Here is a 20,406-nt window from a genome sequence, read left to right as displayed (position 1 = left end):
TTAGAGGCACTTTTGTCTCATGGATCTCTTAGGCAAGTAATTAAAACTTAAAACATAACTCTGGCTTTCACACTATGACCAGAGACACAGAGGCCCCAGGACTAAGCTGCAGTGTGCTTCCCATGCATTTTCAGTGGGATTCTTGAAAAGGAGAGACTGATTTTCTCTTTTCAACTTTGAATGATCACAAAACATTCACCCATTCCGACTCCTCACCATGCTAACGAGTTCTAACTCTTATGTCTTTCTCACACATGAAAGTAACCTTCCTATTTAAAGGGCACTAGCAGAGGGGTTAGGGAACTCTCAGGTTCTTGTGTAGAAAGATGTTCAAAGTTAAAGTCCTCAAACTTCATGGTGCCGTGATCCTTCAATACTACAGTTCCTCGTGTTGCAGTGACCCCCCCCCAACCATAAAGTGTTTTCCTTGCTACTTCATAACTGTAATTTTGCTACTGTTATGAATCGTAATGTAGGTATCTTACATGCAGGATATATGAGATGCAACTCCTGTCATTTGACCTCAAAGAGACCATGACCCAAATGTTAAGAATCGGTGGTTTAAAGTAAACACCTAATGAGTCACACAAAGTAAGATTGTCAGTGTAGCAAAGAAGAGGATAAGGACAAAATATGAGTACTGGATTATGTTCTACAAAGACAAGAATGAAAATCATGGGCTAATTCCCATTTCAGCAGCATCAGGAATGAGTTAAAGCATAGCATTAACATATTTCATTTCAGAACCACCTTTCTTAAGACATCCATCACTGTGTTGCTCCTCAGAACATGTGGTGAAGTTCTGAAATGAATGTGGCTAAGTTGCTTAATAACATTGAACATACTGGCGATCCAGACTTACTCATGGACTGGTTCTAGTGAGACTCAGAGAAACTGAAAATTAAAAAATACAGATCTCCAAGGCATATGAGAATGTTTATATGTGAATAATATTTCTGTGGGGCAATCAGTGTCTGTTACTCCCATTACTTCCCAAAGAAAAAAGTGGTGCTAGGTAGGAGAGGGAGTTCTGACCATTTCTAGCAGGACTGGACATCAGCTGTTTCCTCTTAGAGGCTCACACTCAATATCTGTGTGACGTTTATGGTGATCTTTCAACCCAGCATTCAAATAGGCACCGTACAACCCACTTTTCTGCCATCAATGAAATGATAATAATGAATTCCACACTTGCTTATGATTCATAACCGTTTCCTCATTTGTGAGCTGCATCTGGTCATTACTCTAGTGGCAACCTGGGGAACCAATAAAAGATACAGCAGAATAGAGATTTTTTCCTTATCCAAGAAGGATATGTTTCATAACCTTCCATGGGTATCTAAAATTGAAGCATAGAAGCTCTAAACCATATATATATTCTCCAACTTAAGCATGTTTATGATATAGCTTGATTTATAAATTAACCATACGGAGAGATTAGCAAAATAGCTAATGATATAAAAATTCTCAGTGGATAAAACACTTGTCATACAAGTGTGAAAACTAAAGTTCAATCCCTAGGACCCCTGTGAAGGTTGGGAGGAGAAGGTAGCCCACCTGTAATTCCATCTTCACGTGGTGGACACAGGGAATCCCCAGAGCAAATGTGGCTAAAGAGACTTGCTCTATTTATAAGCTCTGAGTTTGGTAGGGAGACTCCACCTTTAAAAATAAGGTAGAAGAGTGGCCAAAGAAGATTCCCAATACCACCTTTACAACTTCACATGCACACACACCACAAGTATGGATAAGCTCACATATATCCACATACATTCAAACATGCACACACACACACACACACACATGAATAGTACATATATACATACACACATGAAAAGACAAAACCTCTACTGATACAATAGGACAATTATAACAATATATAGTAATAAAAAGTTATGTGTTGTCTGCATTTTGTTCTCAAGACACTGATACCATGCAGTATCAGTGGGTAACATGTACAATAGGGATACAGTGGAGGAAGAGATGGTTCGTGTTCCCAGTAAGATGGATTGGGATTGTACTAGATTTCATCCTATTACTTGTAAAGGTAAATAATTTTAAACTAAATAATAGCTTATCTTAAAACTATCCTAGGGCTGGAGAGATGACTCAGCAGTTAAGAGCACTGAGTGCTCTTTGAGAGGTCCTGAGTTCAATCCCCAGCAACCACCATGGTGTCTCACAACCATCTGTAATGGGATCTAATGCCCTCTTCTGGCACGTAGGTCTACATGCACATAGAGCACTCATATACATTAAATGAATAAAATAAATAAATAAATAAATAAATAAATAAATAAATAAATAAATAAATAAAATGTTCCAAAAATAGAGATATTCTATTTATATTTTCAGACCATAATTGACTGTGATTAACTGAAACTGCAGGTAAATAAAGGGAATCCACTGTACACCAAGCTGCCATGTATCCTAGGCAAGAGGATTTTTCCCAATAGCACGGTAAATGGCATCCTTGACTTCTTTGTTTCTCAAGGTATACACCACAGGGTTGAGGAGAGGGGTAAACACCGTGTAAGTTACTGAGATCAGCTGGTCCTGATCCCTGGTGTTCTCTGATTTGGGCTTGAGGTAGGCAATGGAGGCACAACCATAGTGGATGATGACCACCGTGAGGTGGGAGGCACAGGTGGCAAAGGCCTTCTTCCGTCCCTCAGCAGAGGCAATCTTGAGGATGGTGGAGATGATGAGAATGTAAGAGATGAAAACCAAGCCCATGGGTACCACAATAACCAGTGAGCTGATGATAAAGTTAACTATGTCATGCAGAGTGGTATCAGCACAGGACAGTTTCATAACTGGGCGGATGTCACAGAAATAGTGGGCTACTTCTCTGTCACAAAAAGGTGCCCTGAATACAGATGCAATTTGAATTATTGCCACAAGCAGCCCAATGTTGCAGGAACCCCATACTAGCTGGGCACACACCCTCTTGTTCATGATAACCGAGTACCTCAAGGGGTTGCAGATAGCTACATAGCGATCATATCCCATCGCTGTAAGCAGAAAGCAGTTGTTGATGGCCAAAGTGATAAAAAAGAACATCTGGGTAGCACAGCCAGCCAAAGAAATGGGTTGGCTTGAACCCACAAGGCTGGCGAGCATCCTTGGTACAATGACCAATGTATACACTGTCTCTGAAGTGGAAAGCATACTAAGAAAGAAGTACATGGGAGTATGAAGGTGACGATCAATACCGATAATTATCATAATAATGGCATTGCCAGTCAGAGTTAGCAGGTACAAGGTCAGAAATACCATAAAGAGAGTAAATTTGTATTCCTGAAAGCTGGAGAAACCTTGGAAAACAAACTCACTTATCACTGTGTGATTTCTTCTCATCATCTTCCAGACAGGAGTGGCAGGCTTGAGTCAATCAGAACACATCAGTGCCCACTTGAAGCTGATGATGCTTAGGAAGAATTGGTAATGGTTCTGTCTTTGTGTAGACATCGAGTCAGCAAGGCCAGCTGTCCATCTAGTAGTCAAAGAGAGGCACAAAAGTTTGTATGTAAAATGTGGAACAGATTTCCTGGTAAGGTGGACTTTAAATAGGAAAGGGAAGTAGTCAGGAGAATCAGACAAGACAGAATTAAACTTGAAAGGCATTTTCACTTAGAGCATACTTTCAAAACTTGTTACCTAGAATTTGTTTAAAACAGATTATTTTTTATTGTCTTCATAAAAAACTGCACATCTGTGTTGTAAAAAGGAATGCAGGCTGCCCCAGCACCTTACAAATCTTTATACTCTCTCATGCACTTGTCTGCTTCATGAACACATTTCCACAGATCATTCAGCATTTGCAAGCCTGACTGTCCCCTATTCCAGTTTTAAAACAAAGAATAGTGCCCCTTTCTTCAATATTGACAGATGCCTCCTTTTCCTCAGAAACTCTTCTCTGTACTAAATGTAACCTGTCAATCAAGTTCCCTGTTGCCCAGCAACTTATTTTCCTGGATTGTGTGCATCTCCATGCCTTTTTCAGCTTTGGTTACATATAAATTTCACAGGTAGCTGGTCTCACTAGAGTAAGCTATCTTTTCTAATTTCTTCATGATTATACATTAAATAACTGTGGGGGAACCAATTTTTTAACTTCTCTCACTGAGGGATAATTTAGAATCAAAAGTCGCTTATGTTAAAAAATAATTGAGTAACGATAAGCAGTCCCTTGTAGCATTTTAATTTTTTCCATATGTTACTCAACATTATAACACCCTATATATATTAGTTTATTTGTACCTCCCATCTTGCAGTAAGAAAATTATGACACCAAAGTCTATGTGATTTGCTCAAATTTATGCAATCATTTCCTTCTAAAACTAGGGTGATTTGTTCAACTACCCAAGAAATATCAATGGCAACAACATATATGAAAAATAAGATGACTTCTCATTTTCATTGGAAAACTGTATGTATTTTCCTCTTTCTCTAGGAATGAAATTACATTGTAAAGAAATTCAAAACCAGAAATAATTTGGAAAATCAGAAAAATTTTAGAACCTAAGAAGATGAGGAAATATTAGCAGGTTAGTGATAACCTATACAACTTTACCTTAAATGAATATTTTGATAATTAATATTTCTGATTATGTATTTTTAGGAAACTGTCATATAAGTATGTCAGAATGTATGTACAAAGAACTGTAATCATTTTAATTATGATAAACAAGGCCAGAAACAATGTGAATTGATAATTACATAATTATGACATATGCATCTGATGGGAACCATGTGGTCAGTTCATAGCCAAAGAAAGCAAACATGGAAAATTTGATGAATAGGAAGATCACAGACTGCAATTTACAAAACAAAAAAGAATGAAAAAGAAGAAGTAAAGTATATACCTACATGGAACACTGAACAGGCTCAGCAGCATTTGTGCATGTATGTGTAGCAATGCTAACTGATGAAAAAAAAAAGCAATGAATTTGAAAGATAAAACTAGGGAGACATGGAGAGGTTTGGAAGAGGAAAGGGACAGGAAAGCAATGATGTAATTATACTTTGATTTAAAAACTAAAATAAAAATAATTTTTATGAAAAGAAAGTAAACATTCAAAAACATAAATAATATTAAAATGAAGAAAATCCACTCAAAATCTCCAACATTACCTTTTTAATGGCCTCTATACAATCCAGACTTTTATGCCTAATTATTCCTCTAGAAACCTAAGACTAAAATTGGTAAATATTTCTTCCCAGTCAAAATATATCATTTGATGGCAGAAGGGCCCAAGGAAGAAAATGAGAACAGGTGAGTGAACTTACCTCAGAGAAGAAAGAGTTGAAGGTGCAATGCCTGAGTAGGTTAGAGTATTTGAGCAAGAAGTCAGAGGAAATTGTCATCAGTCATTGGACTCTGTAATTAGTAGATGCTCATCGCAGGTGTTAAGGGACCACCAAAAAGTGATGAAGATGCTAGAGTTAAATAAAAAACCTACAATGAACTAAATAACTCTGTTGCTCTTAGTACACTGGGATGCAAGGAGCTGAATGAAGAAGAGTTTGGAATTTCCTAACTGATGATTTTGAAAAACAGTACAAGGCAGTTTGATGATATAGAGATATGAACACACACAGACAAACACACAGACAGACACACACACACACACACACACACACACACACACACACACACACATATATATATCCCGTGGAGATGAGAGGGTCAAATGGACTAGCCCTTAATTATCCCTGTATAATTGAGACTCATCATACATTTTTAGTTAAGGTAAAACACTTTGTTTTTTGTTTGTTTGTTTGTTTTTTGTTTTGTTTTGGGTTTTTTTTTTTTTTTGGTAACTGTGACATCAAAGTAAGCTAGGTTCTAGAAAGACCACGTGGAACATATGCATTCTTGTGTTTCCTTAATTCTTCCTAATCAGGAAAGCCATGGCTCCTCACAATGGAAGGAACAGATGAGTGCACACAGGGGCAGCTGGACCACAGCAGCAAACGCAACATCCCAGCTTCCTTCTGTGCCGTCTCAACCATCAAAGATGCAACATTTTATGTAAATTTCTGTTCCAATAATTTTTGGGGGAGGAAATTCTTGCCCCCCAGCTCCTAAATTTTTTTAAAGAAATTCTTCTACAGAAATAACGTCCTTCCTAGACTGAAAATCTAATTTTAAGCTAGCAGCTAATCCCACTCACTTCATCCACCAGGATTTTCCTACTGGAAGCCAGAATTTAAGAAAGAGAAATGTATTGGGAAGTTTTGAGTCTCTCAAATATGACTGAGTCATTGGACCCTAGAGTTAGAAGGCAATTTTCAAAGCACAGAATTCTTCCTCTATAGTCCCCCAAAGTCTGCTTCAGTGCCTCCAATGATTAGAAACGTATTATCTTATAAGTTGGTAGCCCTCTTTAACAAGAAAAGACTATGTGTGTTTAGAAAAATAAAACTACACTTTAAATTACACATGTTCCCAAGTTGTAGGGATGTGTAAAAAGAAAAGTTAGCTTTCTCCTCCATATACTCTGGTCTGTAGGTAATTCTTCCTTCCTTCCTTCCTTCCTTCCTTCCTTCCTTCCTTCCTTCCTTCCTTCCTTCCTTCCTTCCTTCCTTCCTTCCTCCCTCCCTCCCTCCCTCCCTGCCTCCCTTCCTTGCTCCCTCCCTTCCTTTCTCCCCTTCTTCCTTCTGCCTACCTTCCTTTCCTTCCTTTCTCCTTTCCTTGGTTTCTTTCTTTCCACTTGTTTATTTCTCTCTGGGATTTTATTTTTGTATAACCGTACATAGTTCTATATCATTTCAATTTTACACAATATAATTAGACTATACATAACAATTCTTGTCTACCTTTTCCACTGGAGGATATGTCTTGAATGCTTCTGGTAACAGTACAGCCATCTCATTCCTTTAATTTCCAGAGATGTATACTGTTCCATTATTAGCATCAATTCCATTTTTGGTCTTTAATAGTTGGAAAACATTACTTTCTACTGTTTCAATATCTAGTTCATTGCTAATTACCACCTCCCAAATCATTCCACTTTCTGGGTCTTCTAATATGAGAGTATTTCACATACTGATGACTATTATCATACCACCACTAGATTTCATGTTCTTCAGTCTACTAACCACACCAAAGGGGCACGATAAGATATAATGTTAACAGACAGAAGAGTCTATAGAAGAAACCACATGCTGAAAACTATAGAGGGAAAATAGCAAACATTTGAAAACCACACTTTGTATTTCATTCTCACTTATCACTGTGTCTGACCTTGGCAGTGGGAACCGGAAGGAGGTGCATCCTGGAAGAAATCTTTACAAAGTTCTGGAAAGAACTGAGTCTGGAAACAAACAGATCAACAAAACCCACATCCAGGAGGTGTTTACAATGGAAGCTAAAACTAATAAAATGAAGAAAATTTAGCTCTCAGGTATCAAAAGGAAAAAGTAAATTACTGTTGTCCCCACTGATGTGGGGAGTTGACATCTTTGGCCTTATAGTAGAAGAAGAAAAGAAATGGTCTCTTAGGTTGCAAATTTCAGGAGCTTTGATAGTTTCTCCATTAGCTAGTGAATCTCTTCACTCATCTCCTGAGGATCTTTTTTTGAAGAATTCCTTAGGGGCCTTAAGAGACAAAGGATGGAGCTGCCAGTCTCCTGGGCTTCATTAAGAAGTTCTGTGGCTGCCAGAGGAGACACTTTCATTTGTTTACTGACTTGAGAATTCTCCAGGTTTCCAAAACTGACTCTGCATTGAATTTTGAGGAAGTGCACCAATTAATACTGATAACTTGAGGGAAGGCCCTAAATGTTAACTAGTCTGTATTGGAAAGCAGCTTATTTCTTAAAATTTATTCAAATAAATAAGATCCTGTTGCTGCATCGGATTACTGGAGGTCAGGGCTTGTCTGGTTCAGCTTCAGCTCTCAGTTGATTTCCTTAGGTCTCACGGATAAATGCCTCATGTTTACAGCCATTTACAGAAAAATGTCACCCACACTGGGAAAAGGCAGGAGTCAATCTCACACCTCTTCCTCTGTTCCCTTTGGCTTATTCCTGGTACTTCCTGGAAATAAAACGAAAAGACAACGGGTCGGTGGTCGTCCCCACAAAGATGATCACTGGTCCAGTGAGGACCCTGTGAGGAAGCACTTCAGCTCTACCCTATTACAGGAAATTGCAAGAATCTTGAATACAGACTAAGGACATGTCAAACACCACACAATTTCCTCTTTAGTGATCAACATAGTGCACATTCATCACAGAGATGCATAAAAGAAAAAGGATGACATGGACCACTGGTGATCCCTAACTTAGAAATCAACATTACTGAGCCAGGCATGGTGACACACACAGGATGAAGCAGGGCAATCGAGAGTTCAATGTCATCCTTTTCTACTTAGGGAGTTCAAGGATAGCCTGGCTCCAAGACATTGTATTAACAGGGAGAGTAATAGAGAGAGGTGGAGAGACAGAGAGCATACATACATCATTAGTAGTTTAAAAACATTTCATATGTATTCATAGGGCTATATCTATTAAAAGCATTTTTTTTCTTGTCAGCGTTTGGAAGCTGATTATGGGATGGATCCCAGATAGGGCAGTCTCTAGATGGTCCATCCTTTTGTCACAGCTTCAAACTTTCTCAGCATCTAACGAGATGATCATGTGGATTTTGTCTTTGAGTTTGTTTATATACTGGATTACGTTGATGGGTTTCCGTATATTGAACCATCCCTGCATCCCTGGGATGAAACCTACTTGGTCAGGATGGATGACTGTTTTGATGTGTTCTTGGATTCGGTTAGCAAGAACTTTATTGAGGATTTTTGCATCAATATTCATAAGGGATATTGGTCTGAAGTTCTCTATCTTTGTGGGGTCTTTTTGTGGTTTAGGTATCAGAGTAATTGTGGCTTCATAGAATGAGTTGGGTAGAGTATCTTCTGTTTCTATTTTGTGGAATAGTTTGTGAAGAACTGGGATTAGATCTTCTTTGAAGGTCTGATAGAACTCTGCACTAAACCCATCTGGTCCTGGGCTTTTTTTGGTTGGGAGACTATTAATGACTGCTTCTATTTCTTTGGGGGATATCGGGCTGTTTAGATCATTAACCTGATCTTGATTCAACTTTGGTACCTGGTATCTGTCTAGAAACTTCTCCATTTCATCCAGGTTCTCCAGTTTTGTTGAGTATAGCCTTTTGTAGAAGGATCTGATGGTGTTTTGGATTTCTTCGGGATCTGTTGTTATGTCTCCCTTTTCATTTCTGATTTTGTTAATTAGAATGCTTTCCCTGTGCCCTCTAGTAAGTCTGGCTAAGGGTTTGTCTATCTTGTTGATTTTCTCAAAGAACCAGCTCCTTGATTGGTTGATTCTCTGAATAGTTCTTCTTGTTTCCACTTGGTTGATTTCGCCCCTGAGTTTGATTATTTCCTGCCTTCTACTCCTCTTGGGTGAATTTGCTTCCTTTTGTTCTAGAGCTTTTAGGTGTGTTCTCAAGCTGCTAATGTGTGCTCTCTCTAGTTTCTTTTTGGAGGCACTCAGAGCTATGAATTTTCCTCTTAGGAATGCTTTCATTGTGTCACATAAGTTTGGGTATGTTGTGGCTTCATTTTCATTAAACTCCAAAAAGTCCTTAATTTCTTTCTTTATTCATTCCTTGGCCAAGGTATCATTGAGAAGAGTGTTGTTCAGTTTCCATGTGAATGTTGGATTTCTATTCTTTATTTTGTTATTGAAGATCAGCCATAGTCCATGGTGATCTGATAGGATGCATGGGACAATTTCAATATTTTTATATATGTTGAGGCTTGTGTTGTGACCAATTATGCGGTCAATTTTGGAGAAGGTACCATGAGGTGCTGAGAAGAAGGTATATCCTTTTGTTTTAGGATAAAATGTTCTGTAGATATCTGTTAGATCCATTTGTTTCATAACTTCTGTTAGTTTCACTGTGTCCCTGTTTAGTTTCTGTTTCCACGATCCGTCCATTGGTGAAAGTGGTGTGTTGAAGTCTTCCACTATTATTGTGTGAGGTGTAATGTGTGCTTTGAGCTTTATTAAAGTTTCTTTAATGAATGTGGCTGCCCTTCTATTTGGAGCATAGGTATTCAGAATTAATAGTTCCTCTTGGAGGATTTTACCTTTGATGAGTATGAAGTGCTCCTCCTTGTCTCTTTTGATGACTTTGGGTTGGACGTCGATTTTATTCGATATTAGAATGGCTATTCCAGCTTGTTTCTTCATACCATTTGCTTGGAAAATTATTTTCCAGCCTTTCATTCTGAGGTAGTGTCTATCTTTTTCTCTGAGATGAGTTTCCTGTACGCAGCAAAATGTTGGGTCCTGTTTGTGTAGCCAGTCTGTTAGTCTATGTCTTTTTATTGGGGAGTCAACTCCCCAATAATAATATCCATTGATATTAAGAGATATTAAGGAAAAGTAATTGTTGCTTCCTATTATTTTTGTTGTTAAAGTTGGCATTCTGTTCTTGTGGCTGTCTTCTTTTAGGTGTTTTGAGGGATTGCCTTCTTGCTTTTTCTAGGACGTGGTTTCTGTCCTTGTATTGTTTTTTTTTTTTCTGTTATTATCCTTTGAAGGGTTGGATTCGTGGAAAGATATTGTGTGAATTTTGTTTTGTTGTGGAATACTTTGGTTTCTCCATCTATGGTAACTGAGAGTTTGGCCGGGTATAGTAGCCTGGGCTGGCATTTGTGTTCTCTTAGTGTCTGTATAACATCTGTCCAGGCTCTTCTGGCTTTCATAGTCTCTGGTGAAAAATCTGGTGTAATTCTGATAGGCTTGCCTTTATATGTTACTTGACCTTTTCCCCTTACTGCTTTTAATATTCTCTCTTTATTTAGTGCATTTGTTGTTCTGATTGTTATGTGTCGGGAGGAATTTCTTTTCTGGTCCAGTCTACTTGGAGTTCTGTAGGCTTCTTGTATGTTCATGGGCATCTCTTTCTTTAGGTTTGGGAAGTTTTCTTCTATAATTTTATTGAAGATATTTGCCGGTCCTTTGAGTTGAAAATCTTCTTTCTCATCTACTCCTATTATCAGTAGGTTTGGTCTTCTCATTGTGTCCTGGATTTCCTGGATGTTTTGAGTTAGGATCTTTTTGCATTTTCCATTTTCTTTGATTGTTGTCCCGATGTTCTCTATGGAATCTTCTGCACCTGAGATTCTCTCTTCCATCTCTTGTATTCTGTTGCTGATGCTTGCATCTATGGTTCCAGATTTCTTTCCTAGGGTTTCTATCTCCAGCGTTGCCTCACTTTGGGTTTCCTTTATTGTGTCTACTTCCCTTTTTAGGTCTTGGATGGTTTTATTCAATTCTATCACCTGTTTGGTTGTGTTTTCCTGCAATTCTTTAAGGGATTTTTGTGCTTCCTCTTTAATGTCTTCTACCTGTTTAGCCGTGTTCTCTTGTATTTCTTTAAGTGAATTACTAAAGTCCTTCCTGATGTCCTCTACCATCATCATGAGATATGCTTTTAAATCTGGGTCTAGCTTTTCGGGTGTGTTGGGGTGCCCTGGACTGGGCGAAGTGGGAGTGCTGGGTTCTGATGATGGTGAGTGGTCTTGGTTTCTGTTAGTAAGATTCTTATGTTTACCTTTCACCATCTGGTAATCTCTGGAGTTAGTTGTTATAGTTGTCTCTGTTTAGAGATTGTTCCTCTGGTGATTCTGTTACCCTCTATCAGCAGACCTAGGAGACTAGCTCTCTCCTCTGAGTTTCAGTGGTCAGAGCACTCTCTGCAGGCAAGCTCTCCTCTTACAGGGAAGGTGCACAGATATCTGGCGTTCGGACCTCTCACCTGGCTGAAGATGAAGGCCCAAAACAGGACCTTTCCCAGAAGCTGTGTTGCTTTGGCCTGTCATAGAAGCTGTTAGCTTCTGTAGTCCACACTCTCACCTGTGCAGACTACTTTTGGTTGTGTCTCGGAACCAAGATGTCTTCCACAGATGCTGAGGCAAAGCCCTCCAGGGCTGGGCAGACACCTATCCTCTGGCCAGGAAGGTGGCCGGATGTCTGGAGCCCAAAAAGGGCACTGCCTCAGAAGCTCTGTAGCTCCTGTCTGTCCCAGAAGCTGTTAGCTTCTGTAGTGCACACTCTCACCTCTGCAGACTACTTTCAGCGGAATCCAGGAACCCTAAAAGCATTTTTATATTTATACAAGAAGGTAGGATAATGATCATTTATGTTTTGCTACTATTTGAATGGAAATGTCCTTCAGAGTTCAAAGGTTAACATCCCTAAATTCACATGCTAGTGGTATTTAGAGGTGAGGGCTTTGTGAAGCAACTATATTAGATTAAGTTATGATGATAAAACTACGTTACGGCACAAGTCCCTTCCGCTCGACTCGAGACTCGAGCCCCGGGCTACCTTGCCAGCAGAGTCTTGCCCAACACCCGCAAGGGTCCACACGGGACTCCCCACGGGACCCTAAGACCTCTGGTGAGTGGATCACAGTGCCTGCCCCAATCCAATCGCGCGGAACTTGAGACTGCGGTACATAGGGAAGCAGACTACCCGGGCCTGATCTGGGGCACAAGTCCCTTCCGCTCGACTCGAGACTCGAGCCCCGGGCTACCTTGCCAGCAGAGTCTTGCCCAACACCCGCAAGGGCCCACACGGGACTCCCCACGGGACCCTAAGACCTCTGGTGAGTGGATCACAGTGCCTGCCCCAATCCAATCGCGCGGAACTTGAGACTGCGGTACATAGGGAAGCAGGCTACCCGGGCCTGTTCTGGGGCACAAGTCCCTTCCGCTCGACTCGAGACTCGAGCCCCGGGCTACCTTGCCAGCAGAGTCTTGCCCAACACCCGCAAGGGTCCACACGGGACTCCCCACGGGACCCTAAGACCTCTGGTGAGTGGACCACAGTGCCTGCCCCAATCCAATCGCGCGGAACTCGAGACTGCGGTACATAGGGAAGCAGGCTACCCGGGCCTGATCTGGGGCACAAGTCCCTTCCGCTCGACTCGAGACTCGAGCCCCGGGCTACCTTGACAGCAGAGTCTTGCCCAACACCCGCAAGGGCCCACACGGGACTCCCCACGGGACCCTAAGACCTCTGGTGAGTGGAACACAGCGCCTACCCCAATCCAATCGCGTGGAACTTGAGACTGCGGTACATAGGGAAGCAGGCTACCCGGGCTTGATCTGGGGCACAAACCCCTTCCACTCCACTCGAGCCCCGGCTACCTTGCCAGCTGAGTCGCCTGACACCCGCAGGGGCCCACACAGGATTCCACACGTGATCCTAAGACCTCTAGTGAGTGGAACACAACTTCTGCCAGGAGTCTGGTTCGAACACCAGATATCTGGGTACCTGCCTTGCAAGAAGAGAGCTTGCCTGCAGAGAATACTCTGCCCACTGAAACTAAGGAGAGTGCTACCCTCCAGGTCTGCTCATAGAGGCTAACAGAGTCACCTGAAGAACAAGCTCTTAACAGTGACAACTAAAACAGCTAGCTTCAGAGATTACCAGATGGCGAAAGGCAAACGTAAGAATCCTACTAACAGAAATCAAGACCACTCACCATCATCAGAACGCAGCACTCCCACCCCACCTAGTCCTGGGCACCCCAACACAACCGAAAATCTAGACCCAGATTTAAAAACATTTCTCATGATGATGATAGAGGACATCAAGAAGGACTTTCATAAGTCACTTAAAGATTTACAGGAGAGCACTGCTAAAGAGTTACAGGCTCTTAAAGAAAAGCAGGAAAACACAGCCAAACAGGTGATGGAAATGAACAAAACCATACTAGAACTAAAAGGGGAAGTAGACACAATAAAGAAAACCCAAAGCGAGGCAACGCTGGAGATAGAAACCCTAAGAAAGAGATCTGGAACCATAGATGCGAGCATCAGCAACAGAATACAAGAAATGGAAGAGAGAATCTCAGGTGCATGAAGATTCCATAGAGAACATCGACACAACAGTCAAAGAAAATACAAAATGCAAAAGGATCCTAACTCAAAACATCCAGGTAATCCAGGACACAATGAGAAGACCAAACCTACGGATAATAGGAATTGATGAGAATGAAGATTTTCAACTTAAAGGGCCAGCTAATATCTTCAACAAAATAATAGAAGAAAACTTCCCAAACATAAAAAAAGAGATGCCCATGATCATACAAGAAGCATACAGAACTCCAAATAGACTGGACCAGAAAAGAAATTCCTCCCGACACATAATAATCAGAACAACAAATGCACTAAATAAAGATAGAATATTAAAAGCAGTAAGGGAGAAAGGTCAAGTAACATATAAAGGAAGGCCTATCAGAATTACACCAGACTTTTCACCAGAGACTATGAAAGCCAGAAGAGCCTGGACAGATGTTATACAGACACTAAGAGAACACAAATGCCAGCCCAGGCTACTATACCCGGCCAAACTCTCAATTACCATAGATGGAGAAACCAAAGTATTCCACGACAAAACCAAGTTCACACAATATCTTTCCACGAATCCAGCCCTTCAAAGGATAATAACAGAAAAGAAGCAATACAAGGACGGAAATCACGCCCTATAACAACCAAGAAAGTAATCATTCAACAAACCAAAAAGAAGACAGCCACAAGAACAGAATGCCAACTCTAACAACAAAAATAAAAGGGAGCAACAATTACTTTTCCTTAATATCTCTTAATATCAATGGACTCAATTCCCCAATAAAAAGACATAGACTAACAGACTAGCTACACAAACAGGACCCAACATTCTGCTGCTTACAGGAAACCCATCTCAGGGAAAAAGACAGACACTACCTCAGAGTGAAAGGCTGGAAAACAATTTTCCAAGCAAATGGACTGAAGAAACAAGCTGGAGTAGCCATTTTAATATCGGATAAAATCGACTTCCAACCCAAAGTTATCAAAAAAGACAAGGAGGGACACTTCATACTCATCAAAGGTAAAATCCTCCAAGAGGAACTCTCAATTCTGAATATCTACGCACCAAATGCAAGGGCAGCCACATTCATTAGAGACACTTTAGTAAAGCTCAAAGCATACATTGCACCTCACACAATAATAGTGGGAGACTTCAACACACCACTTTCTTCAAAAGACAGATCGTGGAAACCGAAACTAAACAGGGACACAGTGAAACTAACAGAAGTTATGAAACAAATGGACCTGACAGATATCTACAGAACATTTTATCCTAAAACAAAAGGATATACCTTCTTCTCAGCACCTCACGGGACCTTCTCCAAAATTGACCATATAATTGGTCACAAAACAGGCCTCAATAGATACAAAAATATTGAAATTGTCCCATGTATCCTATCAGACCACCATGGCCTAAGACTGATCTTCAATAACAACATAAATAATGGAAAGCCAACATTCACGTGGAAACTGAATAACACTCTTCTCAATGATACCTTGGTCAAGGAAGGAATAAAGAAAGAAATTAAAGACTTTTTAGAGTTTAATGAAAATGAAGCCACAACGTACCCAAACCTATGGGACACAATGAAAGCATTTCTAAGAGGGAAACTCATAGCGCTGAGTGCCTCCAAGAAGAAACGGGAGACAGCACATACTAGCAGCTTGACAACACATCTAAAAGCCCTAGAAAAAAAGGAAGCAAATTCACCCAAGAGGAGTAGACGGCAGGAAATAATCAAACTCAGGGGTGAAATCAACCAAGTGGAAACAAGAAGAACTATTCAAAGAATTAACCAAACGAGGAGTTGGTTCTTTGAGAAAATCAACAAGATAGATAAACCCTTAGCTAGACTCACTAAAGGGCACAGGGACAAAATCCTAATTAACAAAATCAGAAATGAAAAGGGAGACATAACAACAGATCCTGAAGAAATCCAAAACACCATCAGATCCTTCTACAAAAGGCTATACTCAACAAAACTGGAAAACCTGGACGAAATGGACAAATTTCTGGACAGATACCAGGTACCAAAGTTGAATCAGGATCAAGTTGACCATCTAAACAGTCCCATATCACCTAAAGAAATAGAAGCAGTTATTAATAGTCTCCCAACCAAAAAAAGCCCAGGACCAGATGGGTTTAGTGCAGAGTTCTATCAGACCTTCAAAGAAGATCTAATTCCAATTCTGCACAAACTATTTCACAAAATAGAAGTAGAAGGTACTCTACCCAACTCATTTTATGAAGCCACTATTACTCTGATACCTAAACCACAGAAAGATCCAACAAAGATAGAGAACTTCAGACCAATTTCTCTTATGAATATCGATGCAAAAATCCTCAATAAAATTCTCGCTAACCGAATCCAAGAACACATTAAAGCAATCATCCATCCTGACCAAGTAGGTTTTATTCCAGGGATGCAGGGATGGTTTAATATACGAAAATCCATCAATGTAATCCATTATATAAACAAACTCAAAGACAAAAACCACATGATCATCTCGTTAGATGCAGAAAAAGCATTTGACAAGATCCAACACCCATTCATGATAAAAGTTTTGGAAAGATCAGGAATTCAAGGCCCATACCTAAACATGATAAAAGCAATCTACAGCAAACCAGTAGCCAACATCAAAGTAAATGGAGAGAAGCTGGAAGCAATCCCACTAAAATCAGGGACTAGACAAGGCTGCCCACTTTCTCCCTACCTTTTCAACATAGTACTTGAAGTATTAGCCAGAGCAATTCGACAACAAAAGGAGATCAAGGGGATACAAATTGGAAAAGAGGAAGTCAAAATATCACTTTTTGCAGATGATATGATAGTATATATAAGTGACCCTAAAAATTCTACCAGAGAACTCCTAAACCTGATAAACAGCTTCGGTGAAGTAGCTGGATATAAAATAAACTCAAACAAGTCAATGGCCTTTCTCTATACAAAGAATAAACAGGCTGAGAAAGAAATTAGGGAAACAACACCCTTCTCAATAGTCACAAATAATATAAAATATCTTGGCGTGACTCTAACTAAGGAGGTGAAAGATCTGTATGATAAAAACTTCAAATCTCTGAAGAAAGAAATTAAAGAAGATCTCAGAAGATGGAAAGATCTCCCATGCTCATGGATTGGCAGGATCAACATTGTAAAAATGGCTATCTTGCCAAAAGCAATCTACAGATTCAATGCAATCCCCATCAAAATTCCAACTCAATTCATCAACGAATTGGAAGGAGCAATTTGCAAATTTGTCTGGAATAACAAAAAACCTAGGATAGCAAAAAGTCTTCTCAAGGATAAAAGAACTTCTGGCGGAATCACCATGCCAGACCTAAAGCTTTACTACAGAGCAATTGTGATAAAAACTGCATGGTACTGGTATAGAGACAGACAAGTAGACCAATGGAATAGAATTGAAGATCCAGAAATGAACCCACACACCTATGGTCACTTGATCTTCGACAAGGGAGCTAAAACCATCCAGTGGAAGAAACACAGCATTTTCAACAATTGGTGCTGGCACAACTGGTTGTTATCGTGTAGAAGAATGCGAATCGATCCATACTTATCTCCTTGTACTAAGGTCAAATCTAAGTGGATCAAGGAACTTCACATAAAACCAGAGACACTGAAACTTATAGAGGAGAAAGTGGGGAAAAGCCTTGAAGATATGGGCACAGGGGAAAAATTCCTGAACAGAACAGCAATGGCTTGTGCTGTAAGATCGAGAATCGACAAATGGGACCTAATGAAACTCCAAAGTTTCTGCAAGGCAAAAGACACCGTCAATAAGACAAAAAGACCACCAACAGATTGGGAAAGGATCTTTACCTATCCTAAATCAGATAGGGGACTAATATCCAACATATATAAAGAACTCAAGAAGGTGGACTTCAGAAAATCAAATAACCCCATTAAAAAATGGGGCTCAGAACTGAACAAAGAATTCTCACCTGAGGAATACCGAATGGCAGAGAAGCACTTGAAAAAATGTTCAACATCCTTAATCATCAGGGAAATGCAAATCAAAACAACCCTGAGATTCCACCTCACATCAGTCAGAATGGCTAAGATCAAAAATTCAGGTGACAGCAGATGCTGGCGAGGATGTGGAGAAAGAGGAACACTCCTCCATTGTTGGTGGGAGTGCAGGCTTGTACGACCACTCTGGAAATCAGTCTGGCGGTTCCTCAGAAAACTGGACATAGTACTAAGGGAGGATCCAGCAATACCTCTCCTGGGCATATATCCAGAAGATGCCCCAACAGGTAAGAAGGACACATGCTCCACTATGTTCATAGCAGCCTTATTTATAATAGCCAGAAGCTGGAAAGAACCTAGATGCCCCTCAACAGAGGAATGGATACAGAAAATGTGGTACATCTACACAATGGAGTACTACTCAGCTATTAAAAAGAATGAATTTATGAAATTCCTAGCCAAATGGATGGACCTGGAGGGCATCATCCTGAGTGAGGTAACACATTCACAAAGAAACTCACACAATATGTATTCACTGATAAGTGGATATTATCCCCAAACCTAGGATACCCAAGATATAAGATATAATTTGCTAAACACATGAAACTCAAGGAGAATGAAGACTGAAGTGTGGACACTATGCCCCTCCTTAGATTTGGGAACAAAACACCCATGGAAGGAGTTACAGAGAAGGAGTTTGGAGCTGAGATGAAAGTATGGACCATGTAGAGACTGCCATAGCCAGGGATCCACCCCATAATCAGCATCCAAACGCTGACACCATTGCATACACTAGCAAGATTTTATTGAAAGGACGCAGATGTAGCTGTCTCTTGTGAGACTATGCCGGGGCCCAGCAAACACAGAAGTGGATGCTCACAGTCAGCTAATGGATGGATCATAGGGCTCCCAATGGAGGAGCTAGAGAAAGTAGCCAAGGAGCTAAAGGGATCTGCAACCCTATAGGTGGAACAACATTATGAGCTAACCAGTACCCCGGAGCTCTTGACTCTAGCTGCATATATATCAAAAGATGGCCTAGTCGGCCATCACTGGAAAGAGAGGCCCATTGGACTTGCAAACTTTATATGCCCCAGTACAGGGGAATACCAGGGCCAAAAAGGGGGAGTGGGTGGGCAGGGGAGTGGGGGTGGGTGGATATGGGGGACTTTTGGTATAGCATTGGAAATGTAAATGAGTTAAATACCTAATAAAAAATGGAAAAGAAAAAAAAAACTACGTTACTTTGTATGTATGTTTGTGCTTCCTGTTCATGCAGTGCCTGCAGAGTACAGAATGCATTGGATCTCTTGAAAGTAGAAAAACAGACAGTTATGAGCTGTCATCTACGTGCTGGGACTAGAACCCAGTTCCTCTGCAAGAACAGCCAGTGCTCTTAAGCACTGAGCCATCTCTCCAGTCCTACATAACTTCTGTATGAGTTGCACTGCAGAGGTCCAGAAGCTGCCACTGACGGTCTGATTTTCCAGCCTTCCTTTGAGATCTAGATGGATGCTGTAGCTCTTGTATTCTGCATGAAAAGGAAACTAGCATCAAATGCATGGTGCCGAGGCTGTGCAGTTGCTATGCACTCTTGGATCGTGGTTGCAGGGATCTCTGAGTGCCTGAAGAGTTAATCTCAAGAACTTCTCTGGGGGTACGTTTAAACTGTCTTCTCAAAGCAAACCATCAAAACCCTTCGAATAAGCTTAAACTTTTATTCTCTTAACCCTGTAATGGACTGGGTAATGCCAATACCTAAGCTATGTTCATGTCAGTTTTCCTATGAGCCTGACACAAAGTACTTGCTTTTAAAAACTTCCTTTTTTTTTTTCAGCAGCCACCCTTTTTTTTTTCTTCCCAACTATATATGTGCTTCTATTTTGACCAAATCTTTAGATTTCCAAGGCTTTTTTGTTTGGTTGTTTTACTTTGTTTGATTCTTGTTCCTGATTTTCACTATAAATCTGGGGAAAAAAAGCAGCCAGCAACATGGATGTCATCTGAAAACTATGCTGTCTTCAGATTTTATCTGTCAAATCAATTCATCACTTTTAAGTTCAATTTTATTCAAATGTCAGGGCCCAGACAAAGTATAGAGAAATAATTTATAGAGTATAGTATGAGTGGGCTCGGATCCAGTTCTCTACAAAACACTCATTTCCACATGAAATCTGTTGGCATAGTCTCTACTGTCCAGAGTTTATCAGCATAAGAGCTCTTTTAAACTTTTGTTTTATTAACAAATTATGTGTGTACATATGCCTGCAGATGCCACAATGTCAGATATACTTACAATAGAAGTTCCTTTATTGTTTACCAGATGCTCAACCTTAACTAATCAGCCTATAGTTTACCTAGGAGACTTAATTAAGGGGCACATACAGCATGTAACAATAATAATTAAAGAATAAAAAGACATAGATTCAGAAGGAGCAAGTGGTATACAGAAGGCACCAGAGTCCAGAGGAGGAAGGAAAAAACTGACATAACTATATTTTAATTTAAAAAAT

General features: G+C 40.2%; 1 protein-coding gene across 1 annotated transcript; it reads right to left on the bottom strand.

Annotated features, from left to right (window-relative positions):
* Window positions 1-2,402: 2,402 nt before the first annotated feature.
* Olfr418 (olfactory receptor 418) lies at window positions 2,403-3,393 on the bottom strand. The gene has a single exon (NM_146651.2). The coding sequence runs from the start codon at window positions 3,361-3,363 to the stop codon at window positions 2,431-2,433; it is 933 nt and encodes a 310-aa protein (NP_666862.2). The 5' UTR covers window positions 3,364-3,393; the 3' UTR covers window positions 2,403-2,430.
* Window positions 3,394-20,406: the final 17,013 nt, after the last annotated feature.

The sequence above is a fragment of the Mus musculus genome, chromosome 1, assembly GCF_000001635.26.
Source record: "Mus musculus strain C57BL/6J chromosome 1, GRCm38.p6 C57BL/6J".
Classification (NCBI taxonomy): Eukaryota; Metazoa; Chordata; class Mammalia; order Rodentia; family Muridae; genus Mus; species Mus musculus.
This window is presented reverse-complemented; position numbering and strand designations above follow the sequence as displayed.

Excerpts from the sequence above, each read along its gene's own strand:
- Olfr418 (NM_146651.2), bottom strand. The coding sequence starts at position 3,363 with ATGATGAGAAGAAATCACACAGTGATAAGTGAGTTTGTTTTCCAAGGT.